This window comes from Bison bison, unplaced genomic scaffold (genome assembly GCF_000754665.1).
Source record: "Bison bison bison isolate TAMUID 2011002044 unplaced genomic scaffold, Bison_UMD1.0 scf7180017864143, whole genome shotgun sequence".
Classification (NCBI taxonomy): Eukaryota; Metazoa; Chordata; class Mammalia; order Artiodactyla; family Bovidae; genus Bison; species Bison bison.
In genome coordinates, this window is record NW_011494715.1 from 2680464 (window position 1) to 2700542 (window position 20079).

Here is a 20079-nt window from a genome sequence, read left to right on the forward strand (position 1 = left end):
TCCTTCCAAAGAAATCCCAGGGCTGATCTCCTTCAGAATGGACTGGTTGGATCTCCTTGCAGTCCAAGGGACTCTCAAGAGTCTTCTCCAACACCACAGTTCAAAAGCATCAGTTCTTCGGCGCTCAGCCTTCTTCACAGTCCAACTCTCACATCCATACATGACCACAGGAAAAACCATAGCCTTGACTAGATGGACCTTTGTTGGCAAAGTAATGTCTCTGCTTTTGAATATGCTATCTAGGTTGGTCATAACTTTCCTTCCAAGGAGTAAGCGTCTTTTAATTTCATGGCTGCAGTCACCATCTGTAGTGATTTTGGAGCCCACGGACCGTCTCAAACATTTACCAAAGTATCCATTCAGAGTTTCAGCAATTTGTCAACTCTTTGCTAATCTTCTTTTATCTTAATTGTAATCACTTTTCTCAACATCTTTTCCCCCAAATTGAAACCTTTTGAAACAAGTCACAGACGTCACTGAATAGATTATTTCAATATTTTGTAAAGTATAAAAATGCTTTTTAAAAATCATGACCACACTTTATCATCACATATAAAATATTAATAAATTTGTAATATTTGGTGTATGCATATTGTTAATTTATACTTCTATAAATCTTAAATGGAAAATAGGATGTTTGTTTTGAAAAATTACTATGTGTGTGTTTAACATAATTGTGGAAGAGAGCATGAAAGCATCTCTGATGTGTTTTTCTCTATGCAGAAGAAAGCTGTGGTGATCCGACACCTGTACAATGAAGATGGTGCTAACATTCCTGAAGATACAGTTACAGATGTTAACGAAGCATTTGATGTTTGTGACATAAAGGCTGCTGAAATAACAATTCCTGAATTACAGGTTCCTGACATTAACTGTGAGCAAGAAGTAAGAATTTGGAGCTTCTTGAACAGATGGATGTCTTGCTTTGATGTATATAATTATTTAAGCGTCTAACCTTTGTAACATTTCTAGTCTTTTAAACTATTGATCATGGCATGTTACCATTACTTAAGAATCACTAAGTCTTACTGAATATAATTAAAAAGATATTATTTGCTCCTCATGTTTAGGGTACTAGGAGAGATGATGCAAAGATGAATAAGACATAGGACTTCTTCAAACTTTACAATCTAGTGAGAGACTCAGACTGCTTTGTAGGGAAGGTTCTTTTCCACCTCCTGCCTATATTGATGAATGGAGAAACGTGATGCACTACAGCCCTTTCATTTTCCTCTTGGGACCCTTGCTGTCCTCTGTGCCCTCTTTCCCTCTCTCTCCATGAGTATTATTTGTATTACTTTGTAGTCGCAGACCCCTGTTACAGTGTCTGGTCATTACTGCTTCTGTTAAACTTCTTTTTCTGTCTTTTATGCCTTGTGACTTACATCTTGGTATATAGTTGACATGTAAAAGCCACCAGATATCCATTAGGCTTATTTCCTGTTTACAGCAAAGGGAACAATCTCAGTGTACTTTCATTTGTTGGTCATTTCCTCTTAGTTTTCCTAATTATAAGAAGCTAGTTAGTTATAGTTTTATTTTCCTAACTGATACTATTCTATCATTTTAGGATATAACAGTCAATCCTGAGGTTACTGCATTACAGTCTATGCTTGCTGAATGCCAAGAAAAGCTTAAGAAACTGACTTGCATAGAGAGTAGATTAGAATCTTTGGAAGAAAAAATGAAAGGGAAAGTGCTGGTGAATGAAAAAACCTGGGCTAATCTTCTGAGTCGTGTCACTCTACTTGAAACAGAAATGCTTTTATCTAAAAAGGTATTTTCTTTCCTTTGCTTTTACAGAGTATCTCAGATAATAAAGTACTTTTATTCATTATTATGTGTGTGTTCTTTGGGATGCTAAGTAAGAGACTATTTTGGGTCTTGGGAAGTGTTTAGTTGGAATGAAGTCCTAGTTGGACACAGCCCGTTTGGTGGTGCCTGTTGTGACTACCGCTTTTCCCTTCATCCAGTAAGATAATCTGATGAACTTGTATCAATTTCTGGTCCTAGTCTATCTTTCCTTCTTAAAAAGTAGATTCAAGGTTTCTATCTCCTTCCACATTTGAAAGATCAATTTTATATGTAGAGATATTTATGTTTTGCTTGTAAATAAAAGTATCTAAGCATTTTTATGTCATCTATATATGTTATGCTTAGCAGTAAGAATATAAATTGAGAATATATCTTTTCATTTTATTCTAAATGCTAAATTGTGTTATTTTAGAATGATGAATATATACAGTTTAATGAGATGAGTGAAGACTATTCTTCCAGTAGCGACATGGACAGTCTCAATCCAGGTGAGCTCTTGGTGTATTGGAATTGGTGATATGATTAGGAGATTTTACAAAAATGTTTTTATAGTATTCGATTATTTTAATCCCTGGAACCTTATTTTTTTAGAAATTGCAAAACTCCTAAGAAGAAAGAAAATACTGAACTTATAGATAAGTTAAGAGTTGCTAGAAAAGCCAACTTACATATCGCAGTGGAATAAATTCCAATGTACAAAATTGCAAACTTGTAGAGGCATTTTATTCTTTTATTTGCAAAGTGCTTTAGAATAATAAATGGACCTCTGTAGTTTCTCATTTAAACTTAAGCAGTAACTTTCACCAGGAATGGCTTCCCTGGTGGCTCAGATGGTAAAGAATCAGCCTGCAATGCAGGAGACCTGGGTGTTTAATCCCGGGGTCAGAAGATCCCCTGGACAAGGGCATGGCAACCCACTGTAGTATTCTTGCCTGGAAAATCCCATGGACAGAGGAGCCTGGCAGCTACAGTCCATGGGATCACAAAGAGTTGGACACAGCTGAGTGCCTAACACATAATAACTTTCACATATGTGAATAATATATGTAAAACAAAACAAAAAAAAAAAACACATTTTTCAGTAACCTGTAATGTGTTACAAACCTCTTATATTTCAACAGTTCACTGATGATGATAGAATGTGAAGGACCTAAAATTAGGGCAAATCTCCATGTCCCTTAACTTCTTTGGCTACTGGCATTTCCATTGTGACTGAACAGCAGGGATAAGGTTTCTAAGCTGCTTTTCAGTGATAGCTTTTTTTTTTTTTTTGATTCTTAAACTTTTTGAAAAGACAAAGGTCTAAATTTTGTCTCATGTTATAATTAAATCATATTTGCAGAAGAGATATTTTTCCAACTGAGAATTCATAATGAAGCTGTAGTAATAAAAATTTAATTTTCAGGACAATACAAGTGCTTTATTATCCATATTTTACAGATGAGGAAGAGAGATTAAATATTTAACTGCCAAAAGCCACATAGCTACTGAATGATTGGACGTGTTTGAATGGTGGCAAATTAGCTCTGACATTTTCTTATCAGCACTGCATACTTAAGTGTACATGCCAGTTTCATTTCACAGAGAACAATTTCAATATTTAGGTTATTAGGTACAGTTATTAGAGATGCTGTTTCTGGCACTAAATTTATTATAGACTACAAGTTTCAGATTTGGTAAAAGTTGACTTTTTTTCTCTTTATCATTCATTACTCAACAAATTTCTAAGCTCAGTTCCGAGACCCTTGAGAGCAAGAACTTTATCTTATGGTCTGTCCAGCATAATGTCTGTATTTTTGTCCCCAGTAAATATTTGTGGTAGAAATCAAGTTTTCATGCATTGCAAGAATACTGAATGCCTGCTATTTGCAAACATTGTCTTTGCCAAGTTCGATGTTGCCTGTTTGGGCTTAAACTTTTTAAATAACATATTGCAGCACATGCTATTAACCCCTTAGTTAAACACATAACCAAGTTTAAGACCTGCGCTAGGACTCAGAGTGATGAGCAGACAGACTACTGTCTGACATGGATTATAGATTAGGAATGAGGTGAATACTTGTCTCAAAAAATTTTTAGTCTGACCCTGATCAATTAAGAGTCAAATTATGAAGTTTATGCATTATATCTTATCTATACATGCTGCCTGGAAGAAGAGGGTTTGACTTCTTTTGATGCTGAGAGCAGCAGTTCACCAATCTGGTCTTAGAATCATGTTGGGCTGGGGGTGGTTTCTGTGAATTTCATGCTGATGAGTGAGTAGAGGAACGGAGCCAACAGGCAAGAGACTGTGGCTTGATGAGAGACTAAGGTTCTCATGTGGTAATACTCTGTTCCACAATACAAAGACTGTCTGTGTAGGCTTATGGTAAACTGTGTACAATAGTTTAAGTGGGTACCTGATTTTTTTTTTTTTTTTGCCTTGTTTTTGCAAATGTACCATGACTAAAAATGCAGGGCTTATGGGGTTGATTGGACAGAAACTTGTCTTTTCTGTGATGTTCTGTAATTGATTCAGTTGTAGGAAAGACTTGCCATCATTTTGCTGAATGAATAATATCAGGATACTGGAAAAGGAAAGTTATTCAGTTATAGAGAGAAATAAATCTGTGAACCCTGAATTTTAAGCAATTTTTCCCATACATATCAACTAAGGGTAGAATGTTTCTTGATTTTTAGGAAGTATATACAGTCAGTTTTAGTAATAATTGCCACTGTTTTAAGAAAAGAAAATTCATGGGTCAGTAGCCTATATTTAAAAATACATTAACCTGTATATTCAGTTGATTGCTATCATGATAAAGATAATTATAAAGATATTGCTTTCCTTGATTTTTATTGGCCAGTTTTTAACATCTAGATCTTCATGTGCAGGTCATTATCCTAAAAGAATATTAAGGACTCATCTAGACCTATACCAGTAGCCATTTTATATTGAGATGTTTATTTTCCTTCCCTCTATACATAGTATTTTAGATATTTGACTGTCCATGAAAGGAAAAGGTAATCTAAAAATTAATTTCTCCACAGATAGAAAAAGCAAAGAGGAAAGGCATGCAAATATTCCTTTGTCTTCTGGTTATAGTACAGTGTCATCAGATTCAACTCCCAGAACCTCAACTGTTAATTACTGTGGTTTGAAAGAGATCTCAGAGGTAAGAAGAATCTGGCAACCACTTACATGATTTCCTTTGTGATGTCAGAAAAAGTAAGCATTAGATTTAGTTGTAGATGCCATTGGCAAGAAAAATAGTGAAACTATAAATCTTAATCTCATAAAAATTCTTTGTGATAAATAAACAGTACTTAGTGCAGTGTTTTAGACTGTGTTTTATATGTTCACGGTCCATCTTGGATTATGATTTGCTTTGAGAAATCGCCTAAATTTGTTGCTTTTTAAATTAAAGGAAACAACAATGCAGAAAATGGAAAGGATGAAAAAAATGTAAGTAACCAAAAAAAGGGCAACAGAGATTCATTTCTCTGTAGGGAATTGTGTTGGATTACAGTATATAAAGAATGTACATGTGTGTTTCAAACCTTGAAGGTCTCTCAATCAGGTGTGGAATTTCCTTCAAGACTCCAGTGAATAATAAATCCATCTACAGTTATGTGTTTGTGAGATGAGTCACTGTTTTTGTTTCCAACAAGCGATGTAAAACATTGTTAATGAAATTAATTGCAGATTAAAGAGTGCGGTGATATTTTTGGTTAATATTAATAGTTAATCAAGAAATTATCAATTTTTGATAACTACTTTGTCAAACTATTAAGTTATGTATGTAGATGAATGGTTTGGGGACATAAAAGTATTGTTAAAGTGTTGCTAGTCTTTTTCAGAAAGTTATTGGTATGATAATACTGAATATGATACTTTCATCTAATACAAATATAAATTATGTGTATTTTTTTAAAGAGAAGTTGAAATAAAATATGAAATTGTGTAAGATTATCATGCAGCCTACTACTTTAAAAAACTATAATTTTTTTTTTTTGAAATTTGAAATGTGCTGAAATAACTTATGCTCCACGATTTAAAGACTTAAAATTGACTCTAGTTGTTTTACTTTACCTCCTGGCCACAGTATACTTATTAGCAGTACTTGTACCCATAAATAGGCACTGAAGTTTATATAAGGCTCAACACCATAATTTCAGCAACCTAAATCCTACACCTCGCTATGGATTAGTTATTTACTTAATATATTATTTATTTATTATATTTCAGGTTTGAAGAAACTGCAGAGTTACTGAAATGTCCAAATCACTAATTATAGAATTGTCTGCATGAACTTCTCTAGGACTTTGGCTACTGTACATGTTGTATATTTTAAAGAGTTCTCTATGCAATTTTAATACACTGGAATGTTCTTATTAGAATTTGAATTCCATTTGGTATATTTGCTTTTTGGTTCCATATTGAATAAATACTTAAATATTTTTGTGCTTTGATTATACTGCTTTACTGTTTTGCTATTCTTAGGACAGCTGAGGTGCCAGTACACTTCTTTTAGAGCGTGAAGTCATTCCAGCACTGTATTTTTGTGTCGACATTTGTTGACAGTGTGCTAAATAATATGTTTTTTAAAGTACAGGCTTGAGGACCATGGTTTACATCCTGTTGGAAACGCTCCACCTGGGACTTGCATGTTGTCCCCAGGAGGCTCTCGTACATACCATCTTGCCATCTGTACTAACGAATATGTTGTAATGAAAAGTTGAAAATACTCATTGAAATTTAAATAAAACAAAAATACAACTGTTTCATGCGCAGTCAAAAGGCAGCAACACATTTTCAATTAATGTTGAGGAAGTCATGGCATGATTTTCCTTTTGTGTTTGGAAGCAAGTTGGACAGTTGTGAAAATGTGTTGACTGTTTTAGTACTCTATTCTGTAACACATTTTAAGACCAGCAGCTCAGACACAGATGGTGGCTGTCTGTATTCCAAGATACCCAATGAGTATTTTTGTTTGTTTGTTTTTTTAAATGATGGGAAGTTATGTTCTTTTTGAGAGAGAAAATAATCTTAGATGAACTTAGAGAAAAGTGGAATTTATTTTAAATAACTAGATGAATTATTTTATTTACTCATATATTTATATAATGTAATTTGATATTTTCCACATGTGAAACATTAATAGTAAGTTAAAATTCTAAGTATAAGTAACCTAAAAAATACTTTTATTATTCTAATACAGGGACATGTGTAGTCATCATACTTTAAAATTATGAACTTTTGAAGTTAGCATACAACTTTGAGTTTAGTAGTTTCAGTAAATGTTTCTAGAATTAATGAATCCATTTAGCTTTATTTTTTTCAGTTGCAAAAAGTTATAAACCAAGAGATTATGGAAAACCACTTTATCAATGAAACTTCTAAAAATTTAGTATCTGTAGGCGTGGAATTGTAGCACCACCTTGTGGTTTATATGCTGGTACTTTACCTTTTATTAAGATACGTGGTTTCCCATGAAACACAGGATCTTATTTTCCCTTTGAAAAACCAGATTCCAGTTTTTAAAAGAAAGGTTTTGGAATCTTCTTTTCTGCACAAAAGAGAAGTTATCTTCTTTTCTCATGCTCTCTTTTTCCCCTCTCTCTCCTTTATGTAGTATACACATATACCAATTGTTGTTGTTTAGGCTCTTAAGTTGTGTCCACTCTGCGACCTCATGGACTGTAGCTCGCCAAGCTCCTCTGTCCATGGAATTCCCAGGCAAGAATATCGTAGTGGGTTGCCATTTTCTTCTCCAGGGGATCTTCCTGACAGGGATAGAACACGCATCTCCTGCATTGGCAGGCATATTCTTTACCACTGAGCCACCAGGGAAGCCCTGAATACCAATTAAAAGATTTTAAACATTTTAAATTTCCTGATATACATTAAGTGTGCCAAATATAAATTTCTATTGAAAATATAATAAAAGATGTCATATTATCTAGTAGAATTTGGAATCCAAATTTTTTCATGCTTTTATCTAACACACTTACACAGGACTTAATGAAAACAACTCACAAGAACACCATGCGTTTACACTTACAAAGAATCTTACTACTTTGAGAATGTAATTTTTGGGGGAAAAGAAAGCAAATTTGACTTCATTGAAGTTATTTATTATTCTTCTAACTCTCCTGGAAATAGTAGAAAACTTTTTCCTCTTAAGTAATTTGGTGAGTAGCTTGAAACCATAAACCAGCCACTTGAAGTTCTTAAGAAAGTAAGGAGGGGCTCCTGGTGAGATTATTTGGAGCTACATAATTAAACCCGCAGTTAACTAGAATTTTCACGAACTCCATCCCCTTAATTCTCCCCTAAGTGGGATGAAAGGTATTTATTATACTGCCCACAAAGGCATCAGCAGCTGGTGTGGCCCTACCTATACTGTGCTCTGAATACATCTGGAAAGAGATCAGATAGAAACACTGAGAATTCATAAGGTGAAGTAAGAAGTAATGTCAACTCTATGAAAATTGTAGGCATAACTCAGGACTACTAAGTTGGAAAAAATGGCTCTACATTTGTTTGTTTGTTTCAGTCTAACACTTTGTAATGTCATGTTTTAACATGTAATACATTCCCTGAAAAATAAAACTTCAAGACTTTGGAGGCTGCATTTCATGCTACTCATTCCTACAGCTTTACATCGTTGACAGGCACTTGGGGAGGCATTAAAAAGTAAATGAACCTTGTCAATTTTACAAACTACAACACTTTCTGAGATCCAATAACATTATAGGTTTAATTTTTACTTTTTAACAATTCCCAAGTTCATCTAGTGAAAATGTCAGGTTTCTTACCCTACTCACTCCAAGAGTGATAAAAGACAGCAGTAGTGACACAGAGAACATGCAGATTTATTGGGGTGGGAGGGGATCTTTCAAAACCCATACTCATTTGATTATGGTTTTTATATCTAATACTTGTAGGAATGGGGACTGTATAGTATGTATGTCTTATTTGTCTCTGAAGTTCACAAATCACAAAAATTATTTGATTAAAAAAATTTTAATATGAAATATTCAACTCAACATTTTAAGATTAAGAATAGAGCACTTGGATTTCCCTGATGGCTCAGTGGGAAAGAATCCACCTGCCATTGCAGGAGACATGGCTTCCATCCCTGCTGGGAAGATCCCACATGCTGCGGAGCAACTAAAGCCTATACACCACAGCTGCTGAGCCTATGCTCTAGAGCCTGGCAGCCACAACTACTGAAATCACATGCCTCAACTACTGAAGTCTGAGCCCCTAGAGCCTGTCCTCTGCAATAAGCCACTGCAATGAGAAGCTGTCACACCACAGCTAGAGAGTAGCCTCTGCTTACCTCAACTAGAGAAGAGCCCATGGCAGCAACAAAGACCCAGTATAGCCAAAAAAAAAAAAAAGCATTTATTCAATAAGTATCCCAAATGTATAAATTATTTGAATTATATATTATGGATGGGTATTAAGATAAAGGAGGGCGTCATAATTACTGATTTCTGAATCTGACATCTTAATTTCAATTTAACATCAGTCATTTAAATGTTATATCATCTTGCTGTATCTGGTAATGTATTTAAATGTGGAAAATAATATGTAGCATGAATTTATAAGTTGATAATTTTTAACATAGTTTCCCATACTTAAAGCACTAATATTTCTGAGCCTTAATGCAGTAAGTTTCTCCCAGTAAAAAAGGTGAGCAATTTTTAGAAACTACCATATTTTTAAAAGCTTGCACAAAACTAGGTAGGTCTAATATAAAGCACTAAAAGCCAGAGAATTTTTACTAAGAAAAAAAGTGAGATTTCTGTTTGCAGCAATATGACAAGATATTGAAAGAATTTTTTTAAACTCCTGCAAGAAACCATCAGACATTCTGGAGGAAATGCGCTAAATATTTATCACAAGAAATAGAAAGAAATTCTTAAGGCCCTAAAGAAGAGGAAGCAAAAATTCAGAGGGCTTGCAGCTGACTTGGGGTAGCTTGTTGACAGTAGGAACCTAAGGCCTTGAGGGTTTTTCCTTCTTGTTTTCTCATCAGCCTGATTGTGGAATAATTTACATATAATAAAACTTACTTGGTGGTCCAAAGGTTGAGAATCCGCCTGCCAATGCAGGGGACAAGGGTTCCATTCCTGGTCCGGAAGTTCAGGGCAGCAAAGTCAGAGTACCACAACTACTGAAGCTCAAGCCCTGGAGTCCATGCTCTGCAATAAAGAAGCTGCCGCTGCAATGAGAAGCCATCACAATGAAAAGCCCATGCATTGAAACTAGAGAAAGCCCGTGCTCAGCAAAGAAGACCCAGCACAGCCAAAAATAAATAAAATTTTTTTTAATTACATACAAATGTTTTAAATTAATTCACCAGTTAACAGAATTCAGTGAGTTTTTATGTTCATGCAATTACCTCCCTAATCAAGATCTAGAACATGCTGCTCTGTACCCAGTCCTCCACCTCCACCCTTGTCTTAACAACCGCTGGTTTGCATTCAGTCATTTTAATGTTGCCATTTCTAAAATTTCACATAAATGTAATCATACAATATTTTCCTTTTGAGGTTCATTCATGTACTCTTGCCTGGAAAATCCCATGGATGGAGGAGCCTGGTAGGCAGCAGTCCATGGGGTCGCTAAGAGTCAGACACGACTGAGCGAATTCACTTTCACTTTTCACTTTCATGCATTGGAGAAGGAAATGGCAGCCCACTCCAGTGTTCTTGCCTGGAGAATCCCAGGGACCGGGGAGCCTGGTGGGCTGCCGTCTATGGGGTCACACAGAGTCGGACACGACTGAAGTGACTTAGCAGCAGCAGCAGCATGTTGTATTAGTTCTTTCCCTCATATCACTGAGCCATATTTCATTGTGTGGAAATACCACAGTTTCTAGATGACTTATCAGTTGATGGACATTGGGTTATTTCTGGTTTGGGAATGTTATGAACAAAGCTGCTGTGGACATTAGGATGCAAGTCTATTTAAAAATACACTTTTGCTTCTCTTGGGTAAATACCTAGCAATGGAATGGCTGGGTCATGTGATAGGTTATGTTTAACTTTTATGAGAAACTGCCACACTGTTTTCCAAAGTGGCTGTGCCCTGTTACTTTTCCCACCAGCAGTCTGAGAGTTCTACTTGCTCTACATCCTCACCAACACTTGGTTTTGTCAGTTCTTTGGTGGGTGTGTGACCCTGGCTGGTCACTTAACAAGCGCAACCCCACTTGGCCTGCAGCATTCTCTTCCCACAGGTGGTGAGCACACCTAACTGAGAAACTGTTAAGCGACCTCACCTGTCCTAAGATTAGGCATCTCCATCACCCTAAGGTAGGACGCTCCTCCTCACCAGTGATTAGTAAACAGGAGGTGACAATGTGGTACCTCATGGTGTTTTTTTTTTTTTTAAACAGTTTAGGCTTTTCTCTAGTTGTGGTGAGTGAAAGCTACTCTCTAGTTGCAGTGTGCGGGCTTCTCACTGTGGTGATTTGTCTTGTTGCAGAGCATGGGTTATGGGGCAAGTGAGCTTAGTAGCTGCGGCTCCCAGGCTCTAGCTGCTGCTAAGTCACTTCAGTCGTGTCCAACTCTGTGCGACCCCATAGATGGCAGCCCACCAGGCTTCCCCATGCCTGGGATTGTCCAGGCAAGAACACTGGAGTGGGTTGCCATTTCCCTCTCCAATGCATGAAAGTGAAAGTGAAGTCGCTCAGTCGTGTCCCACTCTTAGCGACCCCATGGACTGCAGCCCACCAGGCTCCCTTGTCCATGGGATTTTCCAGGCAAGAGTACTGGAGTGGGGTGCCATCGCCTTCTCTGCCCAGGCTCTAGAGCACAGGCTTAATAGCTGTGGCGCACGGGCTTGGTTGCTCCGTGGCACGTGGGATCTTCCCAGATTAGGGACTGAACGTGTCTCTTGAATTGGCAGGCAGATTCTCCAGCACTGAGCCACCAGGGAAGTCCCTCTCATTGTGGTTTTAGTGTGCATTCCTCTAAGATGTTGAGTATCATGTCTTTATTTGCTGTCTGTGTATATTCTTTGGTGAAAGTTTCTTCAATTTGTCCCTATTTTTTTCTATATTGGGTGGTTTGTCTTCCTACTGAGTTGTGGGAGTCCCTTGTTGAATACCTGTTTTGCAAAGATTTTTCTCCTACTCTCTGACTTCTCAAATTCATTTCCCTTAACTAGGTACTTTAAAGAGCAGAAGTTTTAAATTTTAATGACATTCAGTTGATCAATGTATTAGTTGTTGTAACAGGAGTGTTGAAATCTCCAATTATAACTGTAGTTGAAGGCTGCAGAAGATTCTCATTTCTTTCATTTCTGTCCTGTATTTTGAATCTGTTGTTACATAGATTCATAAACGCTTAGGGCTGTTATTTCTTCATGATAAATTTATTCCTTTATCACTATGAAATGGCCCTCTTTATCTTGAGTAATATTCTCTCATCTGGAAATCTACTTTGTCTGATTTAATATATCCACTCCAACTTTCTTTTAGAAAGTATTATTATGGTATTACTCCCCATATTTTTACTTTTAATGTATCTGCATCTCTATTTGAAGTGGTATTCCTGAAGAGAATATGTACGCTGTCCTTGCTCTTTCATGCAATCTGTAAATCTCTGGAGTGTTTAGATGGTTTACATTTAACTTGATTATGGACATGGTTAGGTTTAAATATACCACCTTATTTGTTTTCTTATTTCCCATTTGTTCTTAGTTCTTTTCTTAACCTCTTTTTATGCATTATTTTGCATTAGTTGAGTATTTTTTAATATTTCTATTTTATCTCTTGACTTATTAATTATATTTTATATTTATAATGTGTGTAGTTGCTACAGGTTTGCAGGATACATCTTTAACTTACCACAGGCTAACTTCAAGTAATATTATACCACGCCAAGTATAGTATATGAACATTATAACTACATGTACATTCACCCCTCAAGCCTTTTTTGTTATGCATTTTACTTCTACATGTTTTAATTCCACAAAACATTGTCATTATTTTGGCTTTAAACATTTATTTATTTTTTAAAGAGGTTTCCTAAAAGGTATTTGAAATTATTATAAAACTGTTGTAATTATAACAGTAACTATGATTGCTAAGTAGTTATGGTATTGCAGGGCAGAAAAATAGGCTATTGCAATGAGCAGAGTACAGAGCTTCCTACCAGACTCTACACAGAATAAAGATTATGACAAACTGCATTATTGACTAGTGGGAAAAGGATGGACTATTCAGTGAATATGGGCTTCCCTGGTGGCTCAGTGGTAAAGAATCTGCCTGCCAATGCAGGAAATGGGTTTGATCCCTTGGTTGGAAAGATCCTCTGGAGAAGGAAATGGCAACCCATTCCAGTATTCTTGCCTGGAGAATCCTATGGACAGAGGAGCCTGGGGAGGGCTACAGTCCATGAGGTCTCAGAGTCATACACGACTGAGCATGTGTTAGACTACATTCAGTGAATAGTTTTAGGAAGGCCAGTCTGTCAAAGGGTGCGGGAGATTAAATTAGAGCCTCATTTTATACCATTCAGTCATTTAAAGGTAGATGAAAGACATAAACATGGAAATAGAAATTAAAGTGAGGTCTATGAACAGCAGCACCAGCATCACGTGCGAACTAAATCTGCATTTAAAAATATGCATATGAACGTTAGGGAAGCACTGGAAAAGATGATCTTTGTGGAAATAGTTCTTAACTCAAATTGCACAGGTCATAAAAGAAAATATAAACTTGACATACGGGAGTTGAATTACTGACTAGAAAGATGGTGGCTTCCTGGAGGGTTGGTTGTTCATGCAGAAGGTAGCTCTCCCTGCAGATGTGTTGGCTGGAAGGTACTTGCTGAGCACCCCAGCGTCCTACACCTCCTGCACAAATGGCTTGGCTTAAACTAGCCAAAACAGGAGATGATGTGATGGGTAAAGGGGACCATAGACATGGCCGAGCCCAGAAATCTCACCGAGAAGGAGGAAACAGCTCTGCAGGCATTCCAATCTGGAAGGGAATGAGAATCAGGCACTGGGGCTCGGGCCAGTGTGGGCAGCCATGGTGTGTGTGCAGGAGAGGTGGTTAGGGCTCATGACTGCCCTGCTATCCCATCTCCCCACCCCCTGCCATCCCACAGGATGTCTGCCCACAAAGCCCAGGTATGAATGCTGAGGGGCAACTATCTAGACCTGTCTGTGGAAATGCTGTCAATGTTAAAGGGCTTTAACAGTTCCGAAACCAGCAGCCTTTGTGCCTCTCAAGATGATATAGATGTTCATGTGGACGAAACACAGGACGAGTTCAAAGAGGCATGAGTTAGTGCTGGTGGCTCTGGCTTGACTGTCAAGCCCAGTCTCCCATCTCCAGAAGGCTTGTTCAGCTGCTTTGTACCAACTGGAGATGCACCTGCAACCTGGAGCGCCCCTTCCACCTCAATGGCAAGAGACCAAACTGCGGGTCATGGAGAATGGCCAGATCATTGCACATCTGTATTTTCTACTTTCTCCTTTTCCACCTCACCCACTCTCTGAGCCCTGATCTTCCCCAACAGAGTGTGAGAAGACAGTGGTTCCAGCACTCACATTTCTTCTTTGATATCACATAATATGTCCACAGTGGAGCCAATTGAGATTGCAGAGGTGAGCTGGCCACACAGATGCCATGGGTGCAAGGTCACTCTGGAGCAGCACTGGCTGAAGCCCTCAGTTTGCACACACCTGGAAGCCAAACGAGGAGTGACCATGCTGGAGGAGGGCCATCCTCTGAGACCAAGGCCACTATGAAGGCATATTTCCCCATCCTTTCCTTCCTGATAGCCGTGGTGGAGGAAGCCACCACCAGGGTTCTTGGGGCAAATAGCTCAACCTCTGAGCTTGGTTTCTTCTCCTGTGAAGGGAAGTTTGCGCTAGGGTACTGGTTCTCAAACTGGGCACTGTGGAACCCATGGAGGTTCCAGAAGTTCCTGGAGGACTTTGGTAGGAAGCACAGAAACCCTGAGAGGAGCACCAGGAACTCTGAGCACTCGTCCCCCATGACTCCCAGCCGATACCTCCCTCTCCATTTGTAAATTTTATTCTTATATGACTTATTCCCATGTGATTTTTACCACTGAAATAAAAATTTGAGAATCCCTTAAAAATATTTCAGTCTATCAGAAGATGTGAGATGACAAAGCAGAATTTTTTTCAGTAGGAATAACCAACAAGTTGGTATTCAGCATGTAAAAAGAACATCCCTAAATAAATATTCCAATAGAATACAAAAGATGAGTTACTGAGAAAAGACATCCTGGATGAGCAATATACAATAAAAACAGTCAATGTGCAAAATTTTAAGTCATTACTAAGTTTTATTAGGGTTGTGGTCAACAAAGTCTTAAATAACTCTGAAGTGTAGTCAGTACAATGACTTTGCAGATGGTTTGGCAAAAAACTTGGAAGATGTGCATGTCCTATGAAGTAGCAATGCCGCACCACAGCATATACCTTAGATAAATTCCCTCATAAGTATTGACAGAATTTATAAGGATATTCATAGTATTTATAGTAGCATTTCATCAAATTGCCAACAAAAATAGTAACCACTGGTGACAACTGAGGCTGAAGAGGTAGAATCTTGTATATTATCCTAAGGAGCTTTACCTTGTGAAACAATGGGAAGCCACGAGGTCTAGAATATTGTTTTAGGAAGATGTCCCTGGTGGTGTTGGAGGAGGAACAAGAAGAAGACAAAGCTGGAGGCTGGGGGACTAGTTAGAGAATGCTTACAGGATCCAGGAGAGAAAGAGGCTGAAGGTAAAGAAGGAGCATTGGAGATGAAGAGGGGACAGAAAAGAGAAATACTGACTGGATAAGGAAGGAAGGGTGTTTCTGCCTTGGATGGGTGATAATCACCCGAGAGCATTGACAGCAGTCCCATGGAGTCACTTTAAAGAGCCCTATCTCCAATGAGTCCAACAGGATAAATAACATCCAACAGATCATTTCAGATAAACATTTTGATTTGTTGGCTGTGCTCTTTTATACTGGTTGATATCAATTTAGTATAATGTCTACCTCAAACAATGATTTAGTTGCTTCATAGTAGCAATCAGTTTTCTGGCAGTAGTTTTACAAAGTTCTCCTAAAAGACTCAACTACAGCCCTTTTTCTTAGGACTACTTAAGGATGGTCTCTGCTATGTCCTGGGACTGGCCCTGTTTCCTCTGTTCTCCCAGTGCTATCAAAAGGCAACTTTTGTGCATGGATTCGTCAACTGGGGCCTATCTTCAAGTCAAAAACAGATGACGTTCATTTTGGTTTTGGAATTAAAGACCATAGAATTGGTTGGGGGTTTTGTTGTTGTTGTTTGTTTGTCTTTTCATTTTGTTTGTTTTCCCTGAAAAGTGAAGAAGTATAATTATTAATGTGCAAGAATCTACTAAATGGTGATGGGGATTGTAGACACATTGGCTGTCTGCTCTCACGCTTAACTTTCTTTGGGGGATTTACCCAAATTTCCTAGTGGGTAACAATGCTTTCCCTTTCTGAGCCATGTGTTGTTGTGTTGTTTACTTGCTAAGTCATGTTTGACTCTTGCGACCCAATGGACTGTAACTTGCCAGGCTTCTCTATACATGGGATTTTCCAGGCAAGAATACTGGAGTGGGTTGCCATTGCCTTCTCCAGGGGATCTTCCTGACCTGCATCTCTTGTGTCTCCTGCATTAGCAGGGGATTCTTTACCACAGAACCACCAGGGAAGCCCTAAGACAACTATAAGCCTCAAGCAAAATGACTTCAGGTATAAGCCCACTTGCCTTATAACTCATTCTACTGATTCCCAGACACTGATTGACAGATGAGCAGGCCACCCAACTGTAGGCAAAGAGCTTGGTCTTCTGGGGAAGACGAGTTTCCTTCCCTTGCCTCCATAGCTATCAGAAAAGACCCTTAGCTCTGTACAGTGTGATGTGAGGGTGTGGCTCTGGAGTTGATATACTTGCTTGCACCTGAGTGAAAAGCTGCCATGTGGAACCCACAGAGGAAGGTACGGGGTCACAGCATTTAAGATGCTGAAGGAAGCTTCTTGCAAAGCCAAGTCTCCTTGTGGACTTTCACTGCCATGAAACAGTACACTGCTATTATTAGAGACCTTATGGGTGTAATGACGTACCCAGAAAATTTTGTGTAACTTTTGGGAAAAATCAACCTTATTTCTTTAATTATTTTCTCATGACAAGAACTATTTGATATATATGATTTCTTAACCCTAATACTTTGACACATGTAAAAGATATAAGTATACAACTCAAGCAAATTAGCTTCAACATAGAAGGTATCAATTGTTCTTAACTTTTCAGGTCCAAACTATCATTTAACAACAATAACAACAGTGAGCCTTTAACGTTTAAGATTAGGATGTAAAGAATTATTACAACTATGTTGTTGTTTAGTCACTAAGTCATGTCTCTTTGCAGCCCCATGGACTGTAACCTGCCTGGCTCCTCTGTCCATGGGATTTCCCAGGAAAGAATACTGGAGTGGGTTGCCATTTTCTTCTCCAGGGGATCTTCCCAATCCAGGGCTTGAACCTGCGTCTCCTCGATTTCAGGCAGATTCTTTACCACTGAGTCACTGGGGAAACCCTGTGACAACTATACTTTCCCATTTTATCAGGAAAGTGAATCAGGAGGAGTAGGAAAATACACAGGAAAGCACTTTGCTCAAACACACAAAAAAATTACATTTTAAAAAGAGCTGGTCATAAGAATGTTCAGATAAGTTGCCACCTCTTCCCCTCTTAGTCCAGTTTTATTTGATTTTAAGTTGTAAAAGCTAAAGTTAAAGGAGACATGTGTTTTTAAATTGTTTTCAGTGTATCTTCAAAGTTATAAAGTAGTCAGTGTTAAAATATATCTGGTAGTTTAACAATAACATTTTGCTTCCAGGATAATGTTCTCACACTTTATAGCTTTAAGAATGTACTGTACTCATGGGAAAATGAAGCCTGTTATGAGAAACTGAAGGGAAAAGTTCAAAAGGTAGTCCATGACTTTTTGCCTTTTTTTTTTTTTTTAAGTTTAGAGAAAGGATAAGACTGTTTGGATTATGTTGTTCTCTGACTTAGTAAAAAAAATGCTAATGAATATATGTTAACCTTCAGGTTATCAACATTCTTGCTCAAGATAGATTTATAGTAAAAATAGACTACTGAACTGTCTTGTTAAATTTTAAAAGATGAGTTTGGATGAGTTACAAATAACATCCTCTACCCTGAGGTCAAAAAGAATACGCAAACTCAAATTTTTTAGATAAGAAAACTTATTATAGTTTCAACTTTCATGCTTCTTATTAAAATGATTATGTAAGAAATACAGTCTTTTATGGTTTTATTTTACTACATAGCACTCTCTGTTTTTAACATTTTCAAAGTACCACATGTTCATTTTATTCTCATTTTGAAAATTTTTTAAAGTACAAAGAGCACCTTAAACTTTGTTAATATTTTGGTGTTATCTTTTTTATTTTTCTATGTGCACATTCATGTGAATTGTGTGGGTTATTAAAATGGAGATTATATTTTAGATATAATTTTAATTTTTTCATGGGACTAGTGATCATTTTCCATGTCATTATGTTTCTAAATATAAAATATGGATTTTTCACACTATCCTGTCCTAGAAGTTTAACAGTCATTTGACCTTCTTCAATGTGCTGGGCATAATACCATGATCTTTTAAATAATTTCTCTATTATGCATTTTACTGGTTTATAAAGTTCCTAAATAGAAAAAGTGCCCATGATAAGCCTTCCTACATGTAAATCTTTGATGGTACATATTTCCTTGGGATAAGTTTTTAAGATATGCAATGATTAAGGTAATTGGTATCTATTTCTGACTTTATGTCCACAAAAGTTATATCTTCTACAAGACTTTTGAAGTATACACTTGCCATAATTGAATATATTCACTTTGTAGATCTCTACTAATTAGTATCAATACCTATATTATTACATTATGATGTCATCATTGTATTTACTATATATATTTTTTATTAGATTAAAATGATTGCTGAGGCTTCTTATCCCTACAGCTCTTCACCTGAGCCCCACTCCCCAGAGGAAAAAATCTTGACCATTTTAAGTCTTTCTCTAGTGTTTTAACTGTATTTGTAAATAATCTGGTTAGTTTTTGCTCATTTGGTCTACTTCTGACCTTATCTCTAGACCACCTATTATGGAATAGGAAGAACTAGCACTCTAAGTGCTATGTACCCATCCTGCTAATCTGTTTATACACTATTTTAATCTCTTGTGTTGTGTTTTCTGTTTCCTAGAACCTTCCCACATGGAGTGTCCCATCCTCTTGTTCCCACCCCAGCCGGCTGCGTTCTAGGCCTCCTCCAGCCAGCTCGTCCTGGACTCTCCCTGGTCCCTCTCCCAGGTTGCCTCTTCATTTCTGGGACCCCATGTCTCCCTTCCCTTGCTGCACTCGGATGTTTTAGGGGAGCTCCTCCACTAAACCTGGAGCCCCTTCTTCAGCAGTAAGTCTCTCAGTAGGTGGACCTTCACCCTCTGCTTTTCCTTTCTGCAGCATCGCTCTTGTCCATCTGATTTCCATTTTCCACCAGCTCATGAAAACCCCAGCTGATGGCCCCTCACCCATATTCCTCATGTGCGTTTATAACTTACCTATACCTTTGTCGTGGTAAACGGGGTGGAGGGCCCCATGGGCAGGGAAATACATGCTTGCTTCGAATAGAAAACGTGCTTCATTCACTCAAATATTTTCATTGACTTTACAATACAAAAATACAAAATTAGGGCAAGATTGCTAGAAAAATATTCAGATATGACAAACACCCGTCCTTACTTTCCTCCCATCCTCAACTAAGTCCACACAAATGTAAAGGACTGTGTAACCAGAATAGTGAAAGGGACAAACGGGCTGAAGAGGTAGGAATTAAAATGTAGTTCAACAATGAAAACTAGGAAAAAGCTGGGCAGGGCAAATAAGATAGTTCTCTAGGGTTGGTAAGGATTCCCAGGTGGTTCAGTGGTAAAGAACCCGCCTGCCAATGCAGGAGACAGAGGTTCAACCCACAGGTTGAGAAGATCCCCTGGAGGAGGAAATGGCAACCCACTCCAGTATTCTTGCCTGGGAAATCCCATGGACAGAGGAGCCTGGTGGCTACAGTCCATGGGGTTACAAAGAGTCGGATAAGACTGAGCCACTGAGCACACACACAGGGTTGGTAGCGTTCACAGGAGCTAGGGCAACAAGGAGAAAGCAGATTGAGTCCT

The 20079-nt window shown here is 37.8% G+C and overlaps 1 protein-coding gene across 7 annotated transcripts in view; it reads left to right on the forward strand.

The window, feature by feature from the left end:
- Positions 1–19804, forward strand: part of CEP44 (centrosomal protein 44kDa) — a 37845-nt gene extending 18041 nt beyond the window's left edge. For 3 of the 7 annotated variants that reach the window (XM_010840254.1, XM_010840255.1, XM_010840256.1), the window contains 5 exons: positions 724–885; positions 1571–1777; positions 2228–2303; positions 4846–4970; positions 19113–19804. In XM_010840254.1, the coding sequence (XP_010838556.1) occupies positions 724–885; positions 1571–1777; positions 2228–2303; positions 4846–4970; positions 19113–19280 (738 nt within the window). In that variant the 3' untranslated portion in view covers positions 19281–19804. Of the gene's footprint in view, positions 1–723; positions 886–1570; positions 1778–2227; positions 2304–4845; positions 4971–5222; positions 5261–6043; positions 6579–19112 lie in introns of those variants that run through there. The other 4 variants (XM_010840253.1, XM_010840252.1, XM_010840257.1 and 1 more) reach the window with 3 other exon arrangements.
- The last annotated feature ends 275 nt before the right edge of the window (positions 19805–20079 follow it).